At 36.8% G+C, this 14,839-nt stretch overlaps 1 protein-coding gene across 17 annotated transcripts in view; it reads left to right on the top strand.

The window, feature by feature from the left end:
- LOC131738039 (teneurin-4) overlaps positions 1-14,839 on the top strand; it is a 187,817-nt gene that overhangs the window by 63,534 nt on the left and 109,444 nt on the right. For 15 of the 17 annotated variants that reach the window (XM_059030980.1, XM_059030982.1, XM_059030983.1 and 12 more), the window contains exon 3: positions 450-719. The exons of 1 other annotated variant lie outside the window; for it this stretch is intronic. In XM_059030980.1, coding sequence (XP_058886963.1) covers positions 450-719 — 270 coding nt within the window. The remainder of the gene's footprint in view (positions 1-449; positions 720-14,839) is intronic. One more of the 17 variants, XM_059030975.1, reaches the window with a different exon arrangement.

Raw genomic sequence — 14,839 nt, 5'->3', positions numbered from 1 at the left:
ATTCACTACACGCCTTGACAATAACAGACTCTGATTTATTTATGTGGATATTTTTTATTTTTGTTATTATTTATTTATGTCATTGTTACCTTGGACCAATTTTAATCCAAAAGCAAGACAAACTACAATACTGTGTGAGAGGATGCCAGACCATTACTAGATTTGCGTGCAGCAAAATGCAGAATCACACAATTCTGAAATGAGCTGATATAAAATATAAAGGAAATTCAGAAACAAATAGCTCCAAGGCACACTCGTCTGTCAGTCTATTATTTTTTTTTTCATTTCAACAGCTAACAAAACTAGAAGGCCCTCATAAACTCTTAGTGGATATGCCTGTGTGTGTTTGTTGAAATTGATTCCTGCAGTATTAATATTTTTTGCTGGCTGTACTGTTCTGTTCTCTCGCATTATATCCAAACCATATTGGTTTTCTCTGTCCCGCCCAGCAGCTGATTTCTCTCTGAGAGACATGGGGTTCGGCGAGGTATTGCCTCCACACAGCACAGGCTACCGGACAGACATCGGACTTCCTCATCGCGGTTACTCCATCAGTGCCGGCTCAGACGCAGACACCGAGACAGACGGCATCACGTCCCCTGATCACGGAGTCAGGATGTGGGGGCGCAGCGCCAAATCAGGACGCAGCTCCTGTCTGTCTAGTCGAGCCAATTCCAACCTCACGCTTACAGACACAGAGCATGACAACACGGAGAACGGTAAGAAGGGATGCATTTATACTATCCTAAAAGCTATGGCATTCCCTTTAATAGGAAAGCCGAGGGTACTTTGTGGAGTTCAGTTCTAGACAGTAAGTTCAGTCATGCCTGTTCTTATTGTCTCTCACAGTTAAGGATTCAACCTGCTAATACTGTACATAGAAGGCAGTGTTAATTTAGTCAGCATTGTTTATTTTAGTCACAACCTGTAGACTTGTAGTCTAGTCTTGATGATTTCATTTAGTCATTCTCTTAGTCTAGTCAACTAAAGCAGTCACAAATGTAGTCCACTCTTAGTCATTAGGTGTTGGTTTTAGCCAGTGACTTAGTGTATGGTCAATAATTTTGTCAACTTAGTCCACTGTTAGTCCTCTAAGCATACTGAAGCTACTTTACTTAATGTTAGAAAAATAGACTGCATATTCATATTGTTGTAAGAACAAACAATACACCTTAAGCTTCTTGTTTTAAACATTGTGTTACTAATTTATTAACTGCCAATGCACACGTTGCGTGAAGCTTGCTTGCTGTGTCTATTAATTTAATCAATTCAATAGGTTTTTCTTTTCTCGCTGTTTGCTTTCTGTGTGTATTCACTCTTACTCTGCATCTTCGTCCTTTAGTTAATTTCGTCAGTCGTGATTAGCATTTTGGTGTGCAGTCATAGTCATAGTCATCGTCATGCTTTCGTCCACTCATAGTCATCGTTGACAAATATAAAAAACACCTCGTCGATGAATATTTTCATCACTAATTTCATCAACTAAGTTAACACTGGTACTAGAAGGGCTGGCTTAGTATTCCAGTAACATTACAGCAAGCAGTGGAAAGGATTTTTTACATCTACTATGTAAAAAAACATGACTTACTCTTTGGTGGTCTACTGATAATTCTTCATTACTTCATTCCTTGCCTAGGTAGTTTCAAATGCTCATAACCCAGATGGCCAGGTCATCTCAATCATATACTGTGATACAGTAAATAAGGATTTTATTATAACGATGGTTTGCTTGTTAATCTCTACATCATTGGAGTCAGTTGACAACCTCGACAGGTAGTCTTGGCTTTATTCAAGCTTACCTTACCGTGACTAGGCTGGTTCAGGTCACTGGCCTGCTATGTTTATGCAATGCTAGGTTCCCTCTGAAAGTCTTGGAGACTGAACTACCCTCTCAACCAGGGCATGGTTGAGTTCATTGGCAGGGAGAAGGGTAGGAGAGCCTGGCTTGACTTTGCTGGTATACAGAAATGTAAAAACCAATAACAAATCCGATTCCATTCTAGTGAAACTAGACAAGTACAATATATTTTCAAATTGAACCGAAATATGTTTAATAAAACAACCACACAGCACCAGAGCGTTATGCAATGTGAAAAAAAAACACAGTTCAAATGCTTTTCTAATATTGACATAACTGCATATAAATTATTCATGTTACTTGTGCCACTTCGTTTAATATCTACATTTAAAGTCCAACACACGTGGATCTGTGATTCTTAAAATAGCTCTAAAATAGCAAAACGAGTACCTCTATTGATGCTGCCAATTCTGTCATTTCAAAACAGAGTACAAAGCTAGACGCAGGATTTGTGGAGGTGAATTTCATTTGATGCTGAGATTGAAAAAAAAATATATATATATATATATATATATATATATATATATATATATATATATATATATATATATATATATATATATATATGTAGACATGAAACAATTCTATACTTTTTCATTTGTTTATTTAGCAGACTGGTGTCTTCATCAGCAGTCTCCTATAGAGCTTTTATTTCATGTTTAATTCATTTTACTTACCTGCTCTTGCTCTATGGATATGCTAATTGCATTATTATTAATTTAATTTAACACTGTAAATGTATTTTAATCTGACATTTCCATGATTAATAGGAATCAGTATAAATAGTTACACATAATTTCATTAGGTTTGATCTTCTGCTGTACCTGGCATACATTGCAGAACTGTAATGTGCAAGCAAAAGGTGAGCTACCAAGGACTTTTGCAAAAATGCAAACCTAATCAAATCTTTATGGGATATTTTCACATTTTAAATGTTAAGACAGTCTGCTTGGTTGCGTATGTGGCATTGATGCTTTGAAACGTCTGTTTTTATGTTGGCTCTTTTCCAGCTTCGTACTTTTCAAAGCATTTAAAAGGCACCTAATCTGCTCATTTTTGTCTTCATTACCTCGAATATCAGCTTTGAATTTAGTGCATTCCAGGTTATAAATCCTCAACCCTTCTCGCTGGAACCTGTTGTTTAGGTGTGTTGTATTTTGGCGACAGTTGTCTTGGACTTGTGGCAAGGTGCACAGATCCCCATCACGGAATGGTTCACTTCTTAAGCCGCTCTCTCCACAATTAGCAGGGAGGCACAGAGCATCCTGTGGTTTGTGATTGGCTCTTCTCGTTTCGGGAGCGTGCCTCAGTTTGTTTCAGTGCCAGCGGAACTGCTGGGGTGTGCTGCTTTGCCAGAAACCTGGGGGACACCTGGAAGGGAATTAAAGAACCGCTTCAGAGCTAGTCATAACGAATCCACGGTACATGGGCAGATTTACAATACATTACCTCTTACATGAGCGCCTTCCATGATGTATCTAACTGGGCTTCTCTCAAGTCCAGAAAAGTGATGTGCCAAGACAGAATTGGGAGTTTAATATAAAGTGTAGTACTAATGTTTGTATTGAAAAGGATTCATCTAAAGAAGAGCAATTGTAATCAATTTTCAACAGTCAAAACCCTGTCGAAGAAATCTGGCTAGAAAATGACATACATCTAATTACATATTCCTTCTGAAGAAAAGTAAATGACTATCAATAATTTTCAATCAATCAGTATTTATTTTATATAGCGCCTTTCATAGTGGACCACCATCACAAAGCGCTTTACAAGGAAGTAAAAAACAATGCAAATACATTAAATACAGGCATAATACATTAAATACAAGGCTAGGATGTGAATTCTAAACATTGTGGATGCGTGTGTCATACAGAATCATATGAATAAGAAGGAGTGAAAAACCTGAAATAGCAATTTAGACAACAGCTAATAGCAGATATCAGGCTTGAAGAGCATTGAAAGCAAGAGAGGACAAGTGGGTCTTGTGGATTAAGCATGCTTTTATTTTTGCTTTTTGCTTTGAAAAAATAAATATTGGTTTGTACTAGTTCAATAAATTGTAATTACAAATCAATGTAAAGGGGCTTTTATCTATTACCTGTTAAAGGCTGTACTGTGCCCCCCCCTCCCCCTGCTGCTTTGATGAACACAAACCAAGCTCAGGCTTAGTAGTCTTTCCACCTTTACATGTAGGTCATGTTATTTCCTTACACAACATGTGCTGATTGAAAAACTAAATTATTACTGCATGACGTAAAGGGATGCTTTACATCCTCTACGCTTTCATAAAGTTGTATTTCTTCAATCATTATGCTTACCAGGCTTCCTAACTATTCCAGGAATCCACTGGCTCTGCATCTAAAAGCTTATTTGGAGGTTTTAGAAATTACCACAAGGGGCATATCTCTCTGAAACTTACACAGTTGCAGAGGGAGGAAAAAATGGCAAAAACATTTCTAAAAACTCACTTTAGAGATTAATTTGTAAGGTTGTTAATTATGTGCCTAAGAGAGTAATGGAGAATTATACAAAACACACTTAAGATATTAAACTGCAGACATATTAAATATTCTGAACATGTAGATGGTAAAGTCTCCCTGAAAAACTAAAGCAAACTGTATATATCAGGATATACCTTAAAGTAAAATAATTTAAATAATTTCTGTATATCTTTTTATAGAAATGTTATAGAATTTTTGTATATATGTGAAAAATAACATTTAATTACAGTATCTTGTAGGGTATTGATCTATAGTAACTTCCTGACCTTGAAATACATCAAGGTAAAATACTAAAACATGTATTGTTTTTATTACGTTAAAGTATGGTTGGCTGTTTGCCTTGTGTAATGATAAGATCAAATTATCAGTAATAAACTTAATGAAGTGTTACCCTTTTAATCATCTGATTTTTTTACGTAGGCTAATATGAATTTCTTGTTAATTGTCTGTAATTATTATTTTAACAATTTTATTTTGCAGTCTTTACATTTCTGCTGAGTTCATTAAAAGAAACAGCAGCAGTAAGACCTTGACCGAGCAATTTGTTTTTGTTAATATTGTTTGAGTTCAGTATTTTCTGCAAGCCTTTCAACCTTAAATCTTTGCTTCTACCTGTTTTACGTCTGACAGCGTACTGCCCCAGGCCCTGTGTACTGCACAGTAAACCTCACCTAATTTGCATTACATTGCCTAATAAACCCTTGCATTCAGTTAAAGATAAACGCTGTGACATCTGTTCACAGTTAAAATATCAGCCAATCAGCGTCACTTGTAGGCTGCTTTGTAGACAGCTAGCAAAGTAACTTTTGAGCAGATTAATAAGTTGACAAAACATCATTATCATGCACAACAAGCTGCAACATATCAGAAAGGAAAGCAGTAACTGACTCCATAGAAGCAATGAGTTTCAGATTTTAAAATATTTCAATAGCTATTTGGCTCTCCAATGACAGGTTGGGTTATTGGGGATCTACTGTCAGTGCAGTTGGTACAAAAACAGAGCATACTATGCAAAAATGCAAATGAGTCTCAAACAGCATACCTTTTGCAGCTTGTAGCTTGTATCCTATATTCCTGTGCATATGACTACTCTAATTAGACAGTGTCAGAGGCATCTTCATATGACACTATTAAATTCCATACCACTGTGTCATATTGGTATTAGGCTATAAAGAACCATTCTAAAGACTTTTGTTATTGGAATTTCTTACAGATGTCTTCCAAAGTCACTCATCTTTTTTATGTAACAATGTATAAGAAAAATGTAAATGTATACATTTTTTAAGACTATAGTACAGGAATCCCCTCCCTCTGCAAAACTCAAATCATGTGGATTATAACATTTCCTTTGGGGGGGGGCATTCTTGGACTTATTCGGCATTTAAGAACTGGAATGTAATGCTTTGAGATTAGGCCCAGATGTAGAGACTAATTCTAACTGTGCAGACCTTTGGAATCTGGCCTGTGACCTCTCAGTTGAGCCCTGATGAATCTGGTGGCAATTTCAATTGGCAGTCATTACACAACCACTAGCATACTGTGGGATATTGAAAAAAAATGTTATGTATATTAAAAACAAGTATATTTATTTCAAGTAATGTGTCCCAATACACAGATTTACCATTTAGACTGAACTGTGCTTCAATATTTTATTAGCAAACACTCTGTATGATAGTATTAACATGAATTCATCGTAATGTACAATCGCACTGATGTGAAAGTGTGACTGGAAAAATAAAATGCAAAAACAGGCTTACTGCTGATAGTGCTTTTACATTACAGCTGCTCAATTTCAATTGAATATTACTTTAATGGTGATTCACAATTACAGTGACTGGATTACCTGACCGTACCCTGAAATAACATAACAGAGGCTTACATTTGTTTTAGTAAAGCTGAGTAATTCACATCATGAGTTGTAGATGCGTACAGTAGATAAATATAAACCAGAATGTCGATTGTTGGCCTTATTCAGTGTAGCAACAGCAGCATTGAAGCAGAATGTCCAGATGTTTGCAGGATGGGAACAGTTTACCTAAGGACGATGCCTGCCAACTCACTGGCACTGATGAACTGTAACGTGAAAGGAGGGTGAAGACTAACCGACTGCAGGGTCAAAGTGAGCTGGTCATCTGGGTTTAGAAAGTAACCAGTTCAGTGCCCTTCTCCTTTTTCTATTAAATTGTTTTTTAAACGTCAGAGTTCTTAAACATTCAGTAATTGGTTACACAGACTGTAATTGTGAGGCTCCTAAAATACTCCTTTGTTCCTGACGAAAAAGGTTATTGCAGAACACGTGTTTTTAACGTATGTGATTATTATGACCTTTTTTATTATTTAGTTAAATGTTTAATTATCCTTTTAAATTAAATTTCTTGTCAAGTAAAAGTCCTCCTCTTCCTGTAGCTCAGGGTTTCTCAAACTCCGTCCTGGGTACCCCCTGTGGCTGCTGGTTTTCATTCCAACCAAGCTCTCAATTACTTAACTAGACCCTTAATTGAACTAATAATTTGCTTAATTAGACCCTTTTACTTGTTTTCAGCTCTTAAACAGTTGCAGTACAAGTTACTTATCAAATGTTATAGCTAACTTGAAATATGCCCCGCTTATAACGAAAGTTGCCCCGTTTACAACCAGAACAGTGAAGAAGCATTGCAACTGTCCATGGTATACCCTCGAACGTTGACTGCTTAAGTCTGCCTGCCGCAAGTCTGAGTGCAAATGGAGGTCATCTGGACTAACAGTTCACAGAGAGCTCTGGACCGATCACCTCAGTAGCTACAGGCGTGCGCTCGCTGCTGCCAGGATGAAGTAGTTCATAGCCAATCTTCCTTTTCGCTCCAAAACTAACAATCTGCTTGAATCCCTGCAGTCTGGTTTCCGGCCGCATCACAGTACTGAACCTGCTCTGCTCCGGATTGTAAATGGTCTCCTGCTTAAAGCTGATGCTGCTGCTCCCTCTGTCCTTGTCCTCCTTGACCTAACTGCTGCTTTTAATACCATAGATCATAGCATTCTTTTTGACTGCCTTCAGAAGTATGCTGGGATCTCTGGAACCTGTCTCTCCTGGCAGTCCTCTTACCTATCTGGACGCATGCAGTCTGTTTCCTATGATGGAAGCAGTGTCCCTCAAGGGTCTGTTCTTGGGCCTCTTCTCTTCAACATCAACATGCTTCCCTTGGGTCACCTCATCCGCCAACACAGTCTCATGTTTCACTCCTATGCAGATGACACCCAGCTCTACCTAAAACTAGACCCTGGATGTCCCTCTGCCATGGTCTGGCTCTCAGCTTGCATCCAAGACATCAAAGCCTGGATGTCTGCCAATTTTCTTCAGCTCAACACTAACAAATCTGAACTTCGTCTAATAGGATCAAAAACTCAACTCAAGAATCTCAATTTTGCTACCTTGAACCTTGGTAAATGTCTGCTGCTGCCTCCTCTGTAGTCAAATCCTCTTTCTACCACCTCCGAAACATCTAAAATGTCCGTCCCTACCTTTCCATCCCAGATGCAGAGATACTCTGTCATGCATTCATCTCCTCTCGACTCGACTACTGCAACTCTCTCTATGGTGGTCTTCCGTCACATGCCATAAACTGATTGCAGCTGGTTCAAAATGCCGCTCCTAGGATCCTTACCAGATGTAAAAGACAAGATCACATTACCCCCTGTCTTGCCCAGCTGGCTACCCACATGTCTTGTATATTGCTGCTGCATTTTTTAACGTGTGTAGGGGCGCTGTGTAAATTTAGTTTGACAGTTTATTAACGTCAGTTTGTCTGCTACTTTATTATTATTGTAGTTCATTAACATACACTTGCCTATTAGTTAATTTTATATGTTGATGCACGTGCGTCATGACAAGTAATACATATGTATTTATTTCTTGATTGATTGATATTGTGTCTGGTGGCTAACTCCGTCTTAGAGAACGCTTCGCTTGCTTCCCGAGGGGTGTTCTCTTAGCCGGAGACTACTGTATTGGCATTGTAATATTACAGGTATGAAGTCATTCTATATTAAACTGTCCTACACGGTCTCATATTTGTGTGACAGTTGCATTGAATATTTTCTTCAGAAAACAGATTCCCCAAACTGTTATTATCTAAATTTCACAAATAAATAAGTCAGTATTTCAAGTTTTACAGCATGCAACAATAAACATATACTTTTATTACCACCAGTGCCCAGAGTATAGTTCACATTTATATGCTGTATGCATTGTGCTGGCCTTTGCTCCAGTGAGAGGCTATCACACAGCAAGACAAGTGTCAGATGTGAATGAGCAGAATCAATCAATTTGATGGCTGCAGTCTTAAAAGTGCCTTAGTTTGGTTAGCTTTCATTTGGCTAAATTCCAATAAACAACATCTGTTTAATTGTTTGGACGTCAAGATTAAAGGGGTTTTATTCATATTTCGTGATCTCGACCCTTTAACCCTTTCATGCAAGGCAACCTTATATGGGGGACGGATACAAAATAAAAAATAAAACTCTTCTAGTGTTTATATGGGGAGATATGGAAGGTGCAAATGCATTATAGCCCCATATGAGTGCCATTTTCCCCATATAAAGCAATGGAAAAAAAAGAAAAAAGTATGTATTATGTGTCCATAAAAGGGTTGATGTGCCACCATTTATTTTATTTTTGATACTGGAATCCGTGTAAGAACAGTTAAACAGGGATAGTGAAGAATACAGATGTTGTTTTACAGGCCTGTGGCTCTTGATCAGAATGGCTACACGTTATGAGCGTGATCATTTGGAATACATTTTTAATTCAAAGTAACTGCCAAAGCAGTGGAAAGCTGTCACAAGCACTTGAGCCAGCACAAAAGAACCAGCCAGGGCCTGGAATCATCAGTACTGAAAGTATCGCACCCCCTGACTGAACCATGTGCACTAAAAACTGGAGTTTGCCTTCTCTGCAAGTGAACAGTTCAGTTCAGCAGATAGACTGTCTTCTCCTATAGTAACTCTCTTCATTCTTCTTTTATCTGCTCAACAATCACTAATGACATCACACCACCTCTCTGGTTAGGTAAGTGATAAGAAACACTTTTGTGAAAGCCTCAGGTTGGTTTCTATAGATGCTGTATTTTCTTTTAGCTCCCTTCAGCCTTCGTTTATCTGCTAAACAACCACTTTTGTCAGCCCAGCACTTCTCTGGATGAGTAAGTGCTGAAAACCACTGTTTTGTGAAAGTCTGATGTTGGTTTCTGAGTGTGGGCATATACACAGTAGAATCCCTCACATATGATCCTCAAAAGCCTCAAGTGAGAGCTGGTTACCATACAGAATGAAAATGAAAAGTGGCTGACAGTCATCTTAATTGTGAGGTCTTTATATCAAGCTTGTGGGAAGGAGGGATTTTTCTATTTGTAATCTTTTTATTTTGGCTATCAATTTGACACATTAATTCCTGAATAAAAAAAAAAAAAAAGAGTTCTGGTCATTTGTTTTAACCCAAAAGAGAATAAACCAAACCCCAGATTCCAACACTAATTACACAAGCTGGTTTGACCATGTCTCCAAACACTTGTGAATTAATATAGAAATGTGCTTCTGTCTAATATATATTGCTAATGTCAGATTTCAAGGAAACAGCACTGATTACCCAAGTCTCTCAGGCATTAAAAATAATATGAACAGCCTGCCATCAGCTGAATTTCATATCCTTCATATTGTCAACCAGGGCTGATAAAAGACACAAATCTGGTTTCCCTGGTCCCTCAAGCCTTACGATTAGTTTGCTGCCTTGACCTTTTCCATCTGTGGGAGGCAGGGGGGGGGGGGGGGCATCAAACAAGGAAAAGCTGAGGGAGCTGGAATTAAGTGTCTGTTAAAACTTCTGCCTGTGTCTGTGGACTTGGAAATAATCTACCACTGCCTTCTTTCTTGGAAACATGAAACAGGGTTTGATAAACACACTGCATTATGCCATTACACAGTTGTGACAGACCATACTATTACTGCAAATACTGTAGCAAATTACAGTATTTCTATGTGAGAGAAATGCCATCAACACAGCTGCCATTTTGATGATGTCTGTTGACAGTTTCACAAGTAAATGTGATGTGCCTTTATGCTTTTCATTTGATTACCGTTAAGGGCTAATTACCATTAAGTATTTATACTATTTTAGACAGATTTTTGTATTAAAAAAAAAACAATGTGAGAGATTAAATTTAAATATTATCAAAATATACTAAAACACTTAAGAGCTGTTTCATTAGCAAAACCAACAGTAACCAATGAAAACATGTTTGCCCCTAATACAGTTTGAGATAGTAGAAAATATCATCAAACATAATGGCCCAAACAATTTGTGTGTCCTGGTTGTGTTTAACATCTTTAAACTCATTCAGTTGTCATAGTAAAACAGGTTTGCATCTCATTTGCCTCATTTCACTAATATATGTTTAGCTATTGGGTAGTCCATATAATAAGCAAAATGACAACATTTTAGAGTTTTTCTTGACAGCCTATTTCAAGGCACTTGGTTCTCACAGTGCATCATATATAGGAGAAGTGTGTATTTTGCAGAGGAAATTCAGTTCAGTAACTACAGAATCTATTTGGTTTTCTGGAAACAGCTTGATGAAGTCAATAAGTACACCACAGGGACTTTAACAGATCAGCAGGATAATATATATATATATATATATATATATATATATATATAAAAGATGGTGTTTTGCAATTTTAATTACCAGGAGCAAAGCAGCTTTGCATGTACATAAGACTGCACAGTGCACCCTATAGGTTACATGCATTTCTGCTAAGAGTAATCTGTTATGGACTCTTATCTTAGGCCTACTGACCCTTGTTTTCAGCCAGTATTTTGTAGATATCTTATACTGTGAAGAGTCAGGGTAGGAATATGAGAATAGCAGTGAATTTGGTCCTTTAGCTCAAGCATTTGGTCCAGAGGAAATATGAATCACAATGTCAGTGGTTTAAAGACATATCGCTGTATGTGAGGACAAAGGAATAACCCCAAATCCTCCAAAGGTGCTGCATGACACATTCTTCACAGACAGCAGAAGATATGTGGAGATTTTCAGTTTGTCTCCAGTATGAAAGAAAAAAAGGGTAATGTTATATGTCTCCAGCTATTAATTTATGAGAAAGAGTAAGGTGAGAGAGGTGTGGACACTCAGTCACTTCCACTGTAAGATGTGACAAAGTGCCGAAGCAGTGCTGAAGGTGAAAGCATGACTGCCTGATTCGTTGTTCTAAAAAAAAAAAAAAAAAAACAAACGAACGAACAAAGGACTTGACAGGAAAGCACAGCACATGGCACAGTATATAAAGACCATAATACAGTGTGTGTGTGTGTGTGTGTGTGTGTGTGTGTGTGTGTGTGTATGTATGTATATATATATTAGCTCAAAGAGCCAGCTGCCCAACGTTCCGATATGTATATATATATATACATTGTTAGTTTCTTATCATTCCATGGGCTTAGCCAAGGGCTGTAGTGTGGTTACAGTCCTAAATAGTGGATACAGTTTCAAAATCTTATTACTGAAGTCAATTCAATACAGTGCAGTAAACTACTATTTCTAATCCTGATTGAATATTTCCAATGCAGCTTCACACACATGTTCTGCATTTTCACCAGGTCCCTTTAAACTTCTTTTTACACTTCTAATGCTTTTTTTGCCAGTATTTTTTTTTTAATCACTCTATTATATTTACTACATTACAGCCAAGTGGTGTCATGTATTATTATTATTATTATTATTATTATTATTATTATTATTATTATTAGCGAAGGTAAATATCTAATTTTTTATGTTTCATAATCAAGGAAGGATAATTAACATTATCCAGAACATACATATATATATATATATATATATATAATATGAAAGATTTGGAAATTCTAAAATCAATGTGTCCGTTTGATGTGCTTACAGTATGTGCAATTTGAACCACTTGATTTGGTCTTTTGCTAGTTTCTGCTCCTAATCATGCTCCTGCTGCTCGAAGCAGAACCTATGGAGGGGCCGTGGCGGGGGACTTAATCAAAAAACTCTCTCTCTTCCTGCTCCAGCAATGTATCCCCAAGCTGAAAGTTAACCCTATCAATAACGCTAGCGCTGCAGTACATGCACAAGATTTCCGACTCGCGTTTCAGATTACGTAGCAGAGCTTGATAATGATAAATCAAGGCCACGTTTTTGTTGGTCGGATTACATTTCCCACCATATCTCTTTCTTATATGCCTTTTAACAATATAATCATTAAAATTATTTTAATCTTATCCAAGGAGTGCATCAGATTCATCTTGATATATGGTGGTCTGTATATTGTGACACATACAGCACTGTACTGTGTCATTATTGTAGTGTAGCATTCATATTGAAACATACATCTTATGCGGTTATTTGCTTAATTTTCTGGATCATTTATTTCCAACTTGTAAACTAACAAAAAATATGTATTCGTATTGTTTTTGCATCATGTTTAAAAGGATGTACAGTACAGTGGACAACAAGTTGCATATGCAGTCTATACAATAGAAAATCTTTATACACCAACGCATGGACATATTTCCAAGCCCATAAGGCAGACAGATCAACCAATCAAAACTGGCTTCCTATTCAAATTCACCTTGAATTTAACACCCTTCACAGCCTCTCACCCCAGTACTGTACTGAACATCAATGCCATATCCTGTACATGGGACATATGTCTTTGTGACTTACATTGATATGATTCTCATATGAATACTAGTTTCAGCGAGGGCTCTTCTTTGGGCTATAAATTTGAAATTACTAAAACATTTCAAGTCAAGCTGGTAATCAATTGCATTCCCTTAGAGAAAATAAATGGATGCAATAACCTTGATATTCCCATTAGCTTTATTAGTTTTTACTGTTATTATGACAGGCATGGATCAAAATAAATAGAAAGCAAGAAAACTACCCACCCTGAAAATGAATTCCACATGCAGTAGACCTGCCTCTGAGCTGCAATGGAATTGAGTTTTATTTAATTCTTGCAAAGATTGTTTAAGGCGCATTATAGCAGTGATAAAAAGAATTAAGTTTATTTTTAAAGAAAAAAGTGTTTGTAAAAAGCAATAATAGTAGTCCTTGGGCAGTCTGCTTTTAATACAATTGACACAAGGTGTTATTTTTCACAGGTTTTGGTCCAAACAGTAAGGAGTTTCTCAAAGTAAGTTGGCGGCATTGCCTTCATTCATTAAAACAACTGGTCTGGCAGCTAAAAGGAAAAAAAATGTTCTGGAGCCTTATGTTTTAAGCTCATAACAACAACAGAAGAAAACATTGTTTGTAAGATGCTCTCAAGAACCAGTTTGAATGTTAACTTAGCATTAACATATCAATGACATGGATTTAAACGATAAAGATGTGTTTGTGTGTTTTATGCGACCATATTGTGGATTAATTATGCCGTCTCATAATTGTCATAATCGAAGTGTAGAACACAATAGCCACAATTCGCAGCAGCTGTTGACATTTCTATTGATTCAAGTGGCAGTGATTAAAATGTGCTACCAAGGTCTGCAAGGCTTTTTGGATCCAGATCAGAGAAGAAGGATTTGTCCTGGTGATTTCTGTGTCTCTTTCACAGCTCACAGTTTTCCACCAAAATGAAATGTAAATCCTTTATTTACTGTCTCTCGGAAACACTTGAAACCATCCCAAAGCTCAGACTATAAGAAACCTCACATCTCCTGCTCATATCCAGCGTTCATGAGGGGAGGAATTGTATTTACTTCAAGCATATGTATGTGCAATGTGTAAAATGAATTCATTTTCCAGAAATCCTCAGTGAGTGCATGTAAATCACTAGCCTAGACATAGTAACCGTATACCACGAATGAACATTCTGTATTCTATTTATAACACTATATATATAAAATAAATAGCAACAAAATGTGTACATTTTTTAATATTAAGTCAATTAATTCAGTCAATTAATGCCCAGTAACTAATTTTTGTTGGATCCTCTGAAGTACATGCATGGGTTCCCAATTTGAAAAACAGAAAAACAGTGCTGGTTTGAAAGCTATTTAAAATTCTCTAAAAACATTGATTTCAAATGTAATTTTTAAATTTTTATTATAAATAATATATTTATTTTCATTTCATATTAAACATGTTTTTCAAAGGTGCGTCCTGTGACTGGCCATAAACGCAGCTTTAAAGCTGCTTTATATATCGGTCAGTGCAGAGACCCGGGGTTTGGAATAAATGACTGACCTTGCTTTGAAGATTTAATATATATTACAAAAGCATAAATAAGTGCTACACCTTTATTTAAAATAAAAAATATACTAGTAAGTAATGTTATAATTTATTTATGTATCTGCTTGTTTGTTTGTTTTTTCACAACTTACAGTACCAGAATCGCTGGGGTTTTTTTTTCTTCGTTTTTTTATCTGATGAGATTAAATTCGGCAGAGCCAGGGAAAAAAAGATATTCAGAATATCGTTTA

The sequence above is a fragment of the Acipenser ruthenus genome, chromosome 9 (assembly GCF_902713425.1).
Source record: "Acipenser ruthenus chromosome 9, fAciRut3.2 maternal haplotype, whole genome shotgun sequence".
Lineage (NCBI taxonomy): Eukaryota > Metazoa > Chordata > Actinopteri > Acipenseriformes > Acipenseridae > Acipenser > Acipenser ruthenus.
The sequence above is the reverse complement of the archived record's forward strand: the minus strand, read 5'-3'. Positions and strand labels throughout refer to the sequence as shown.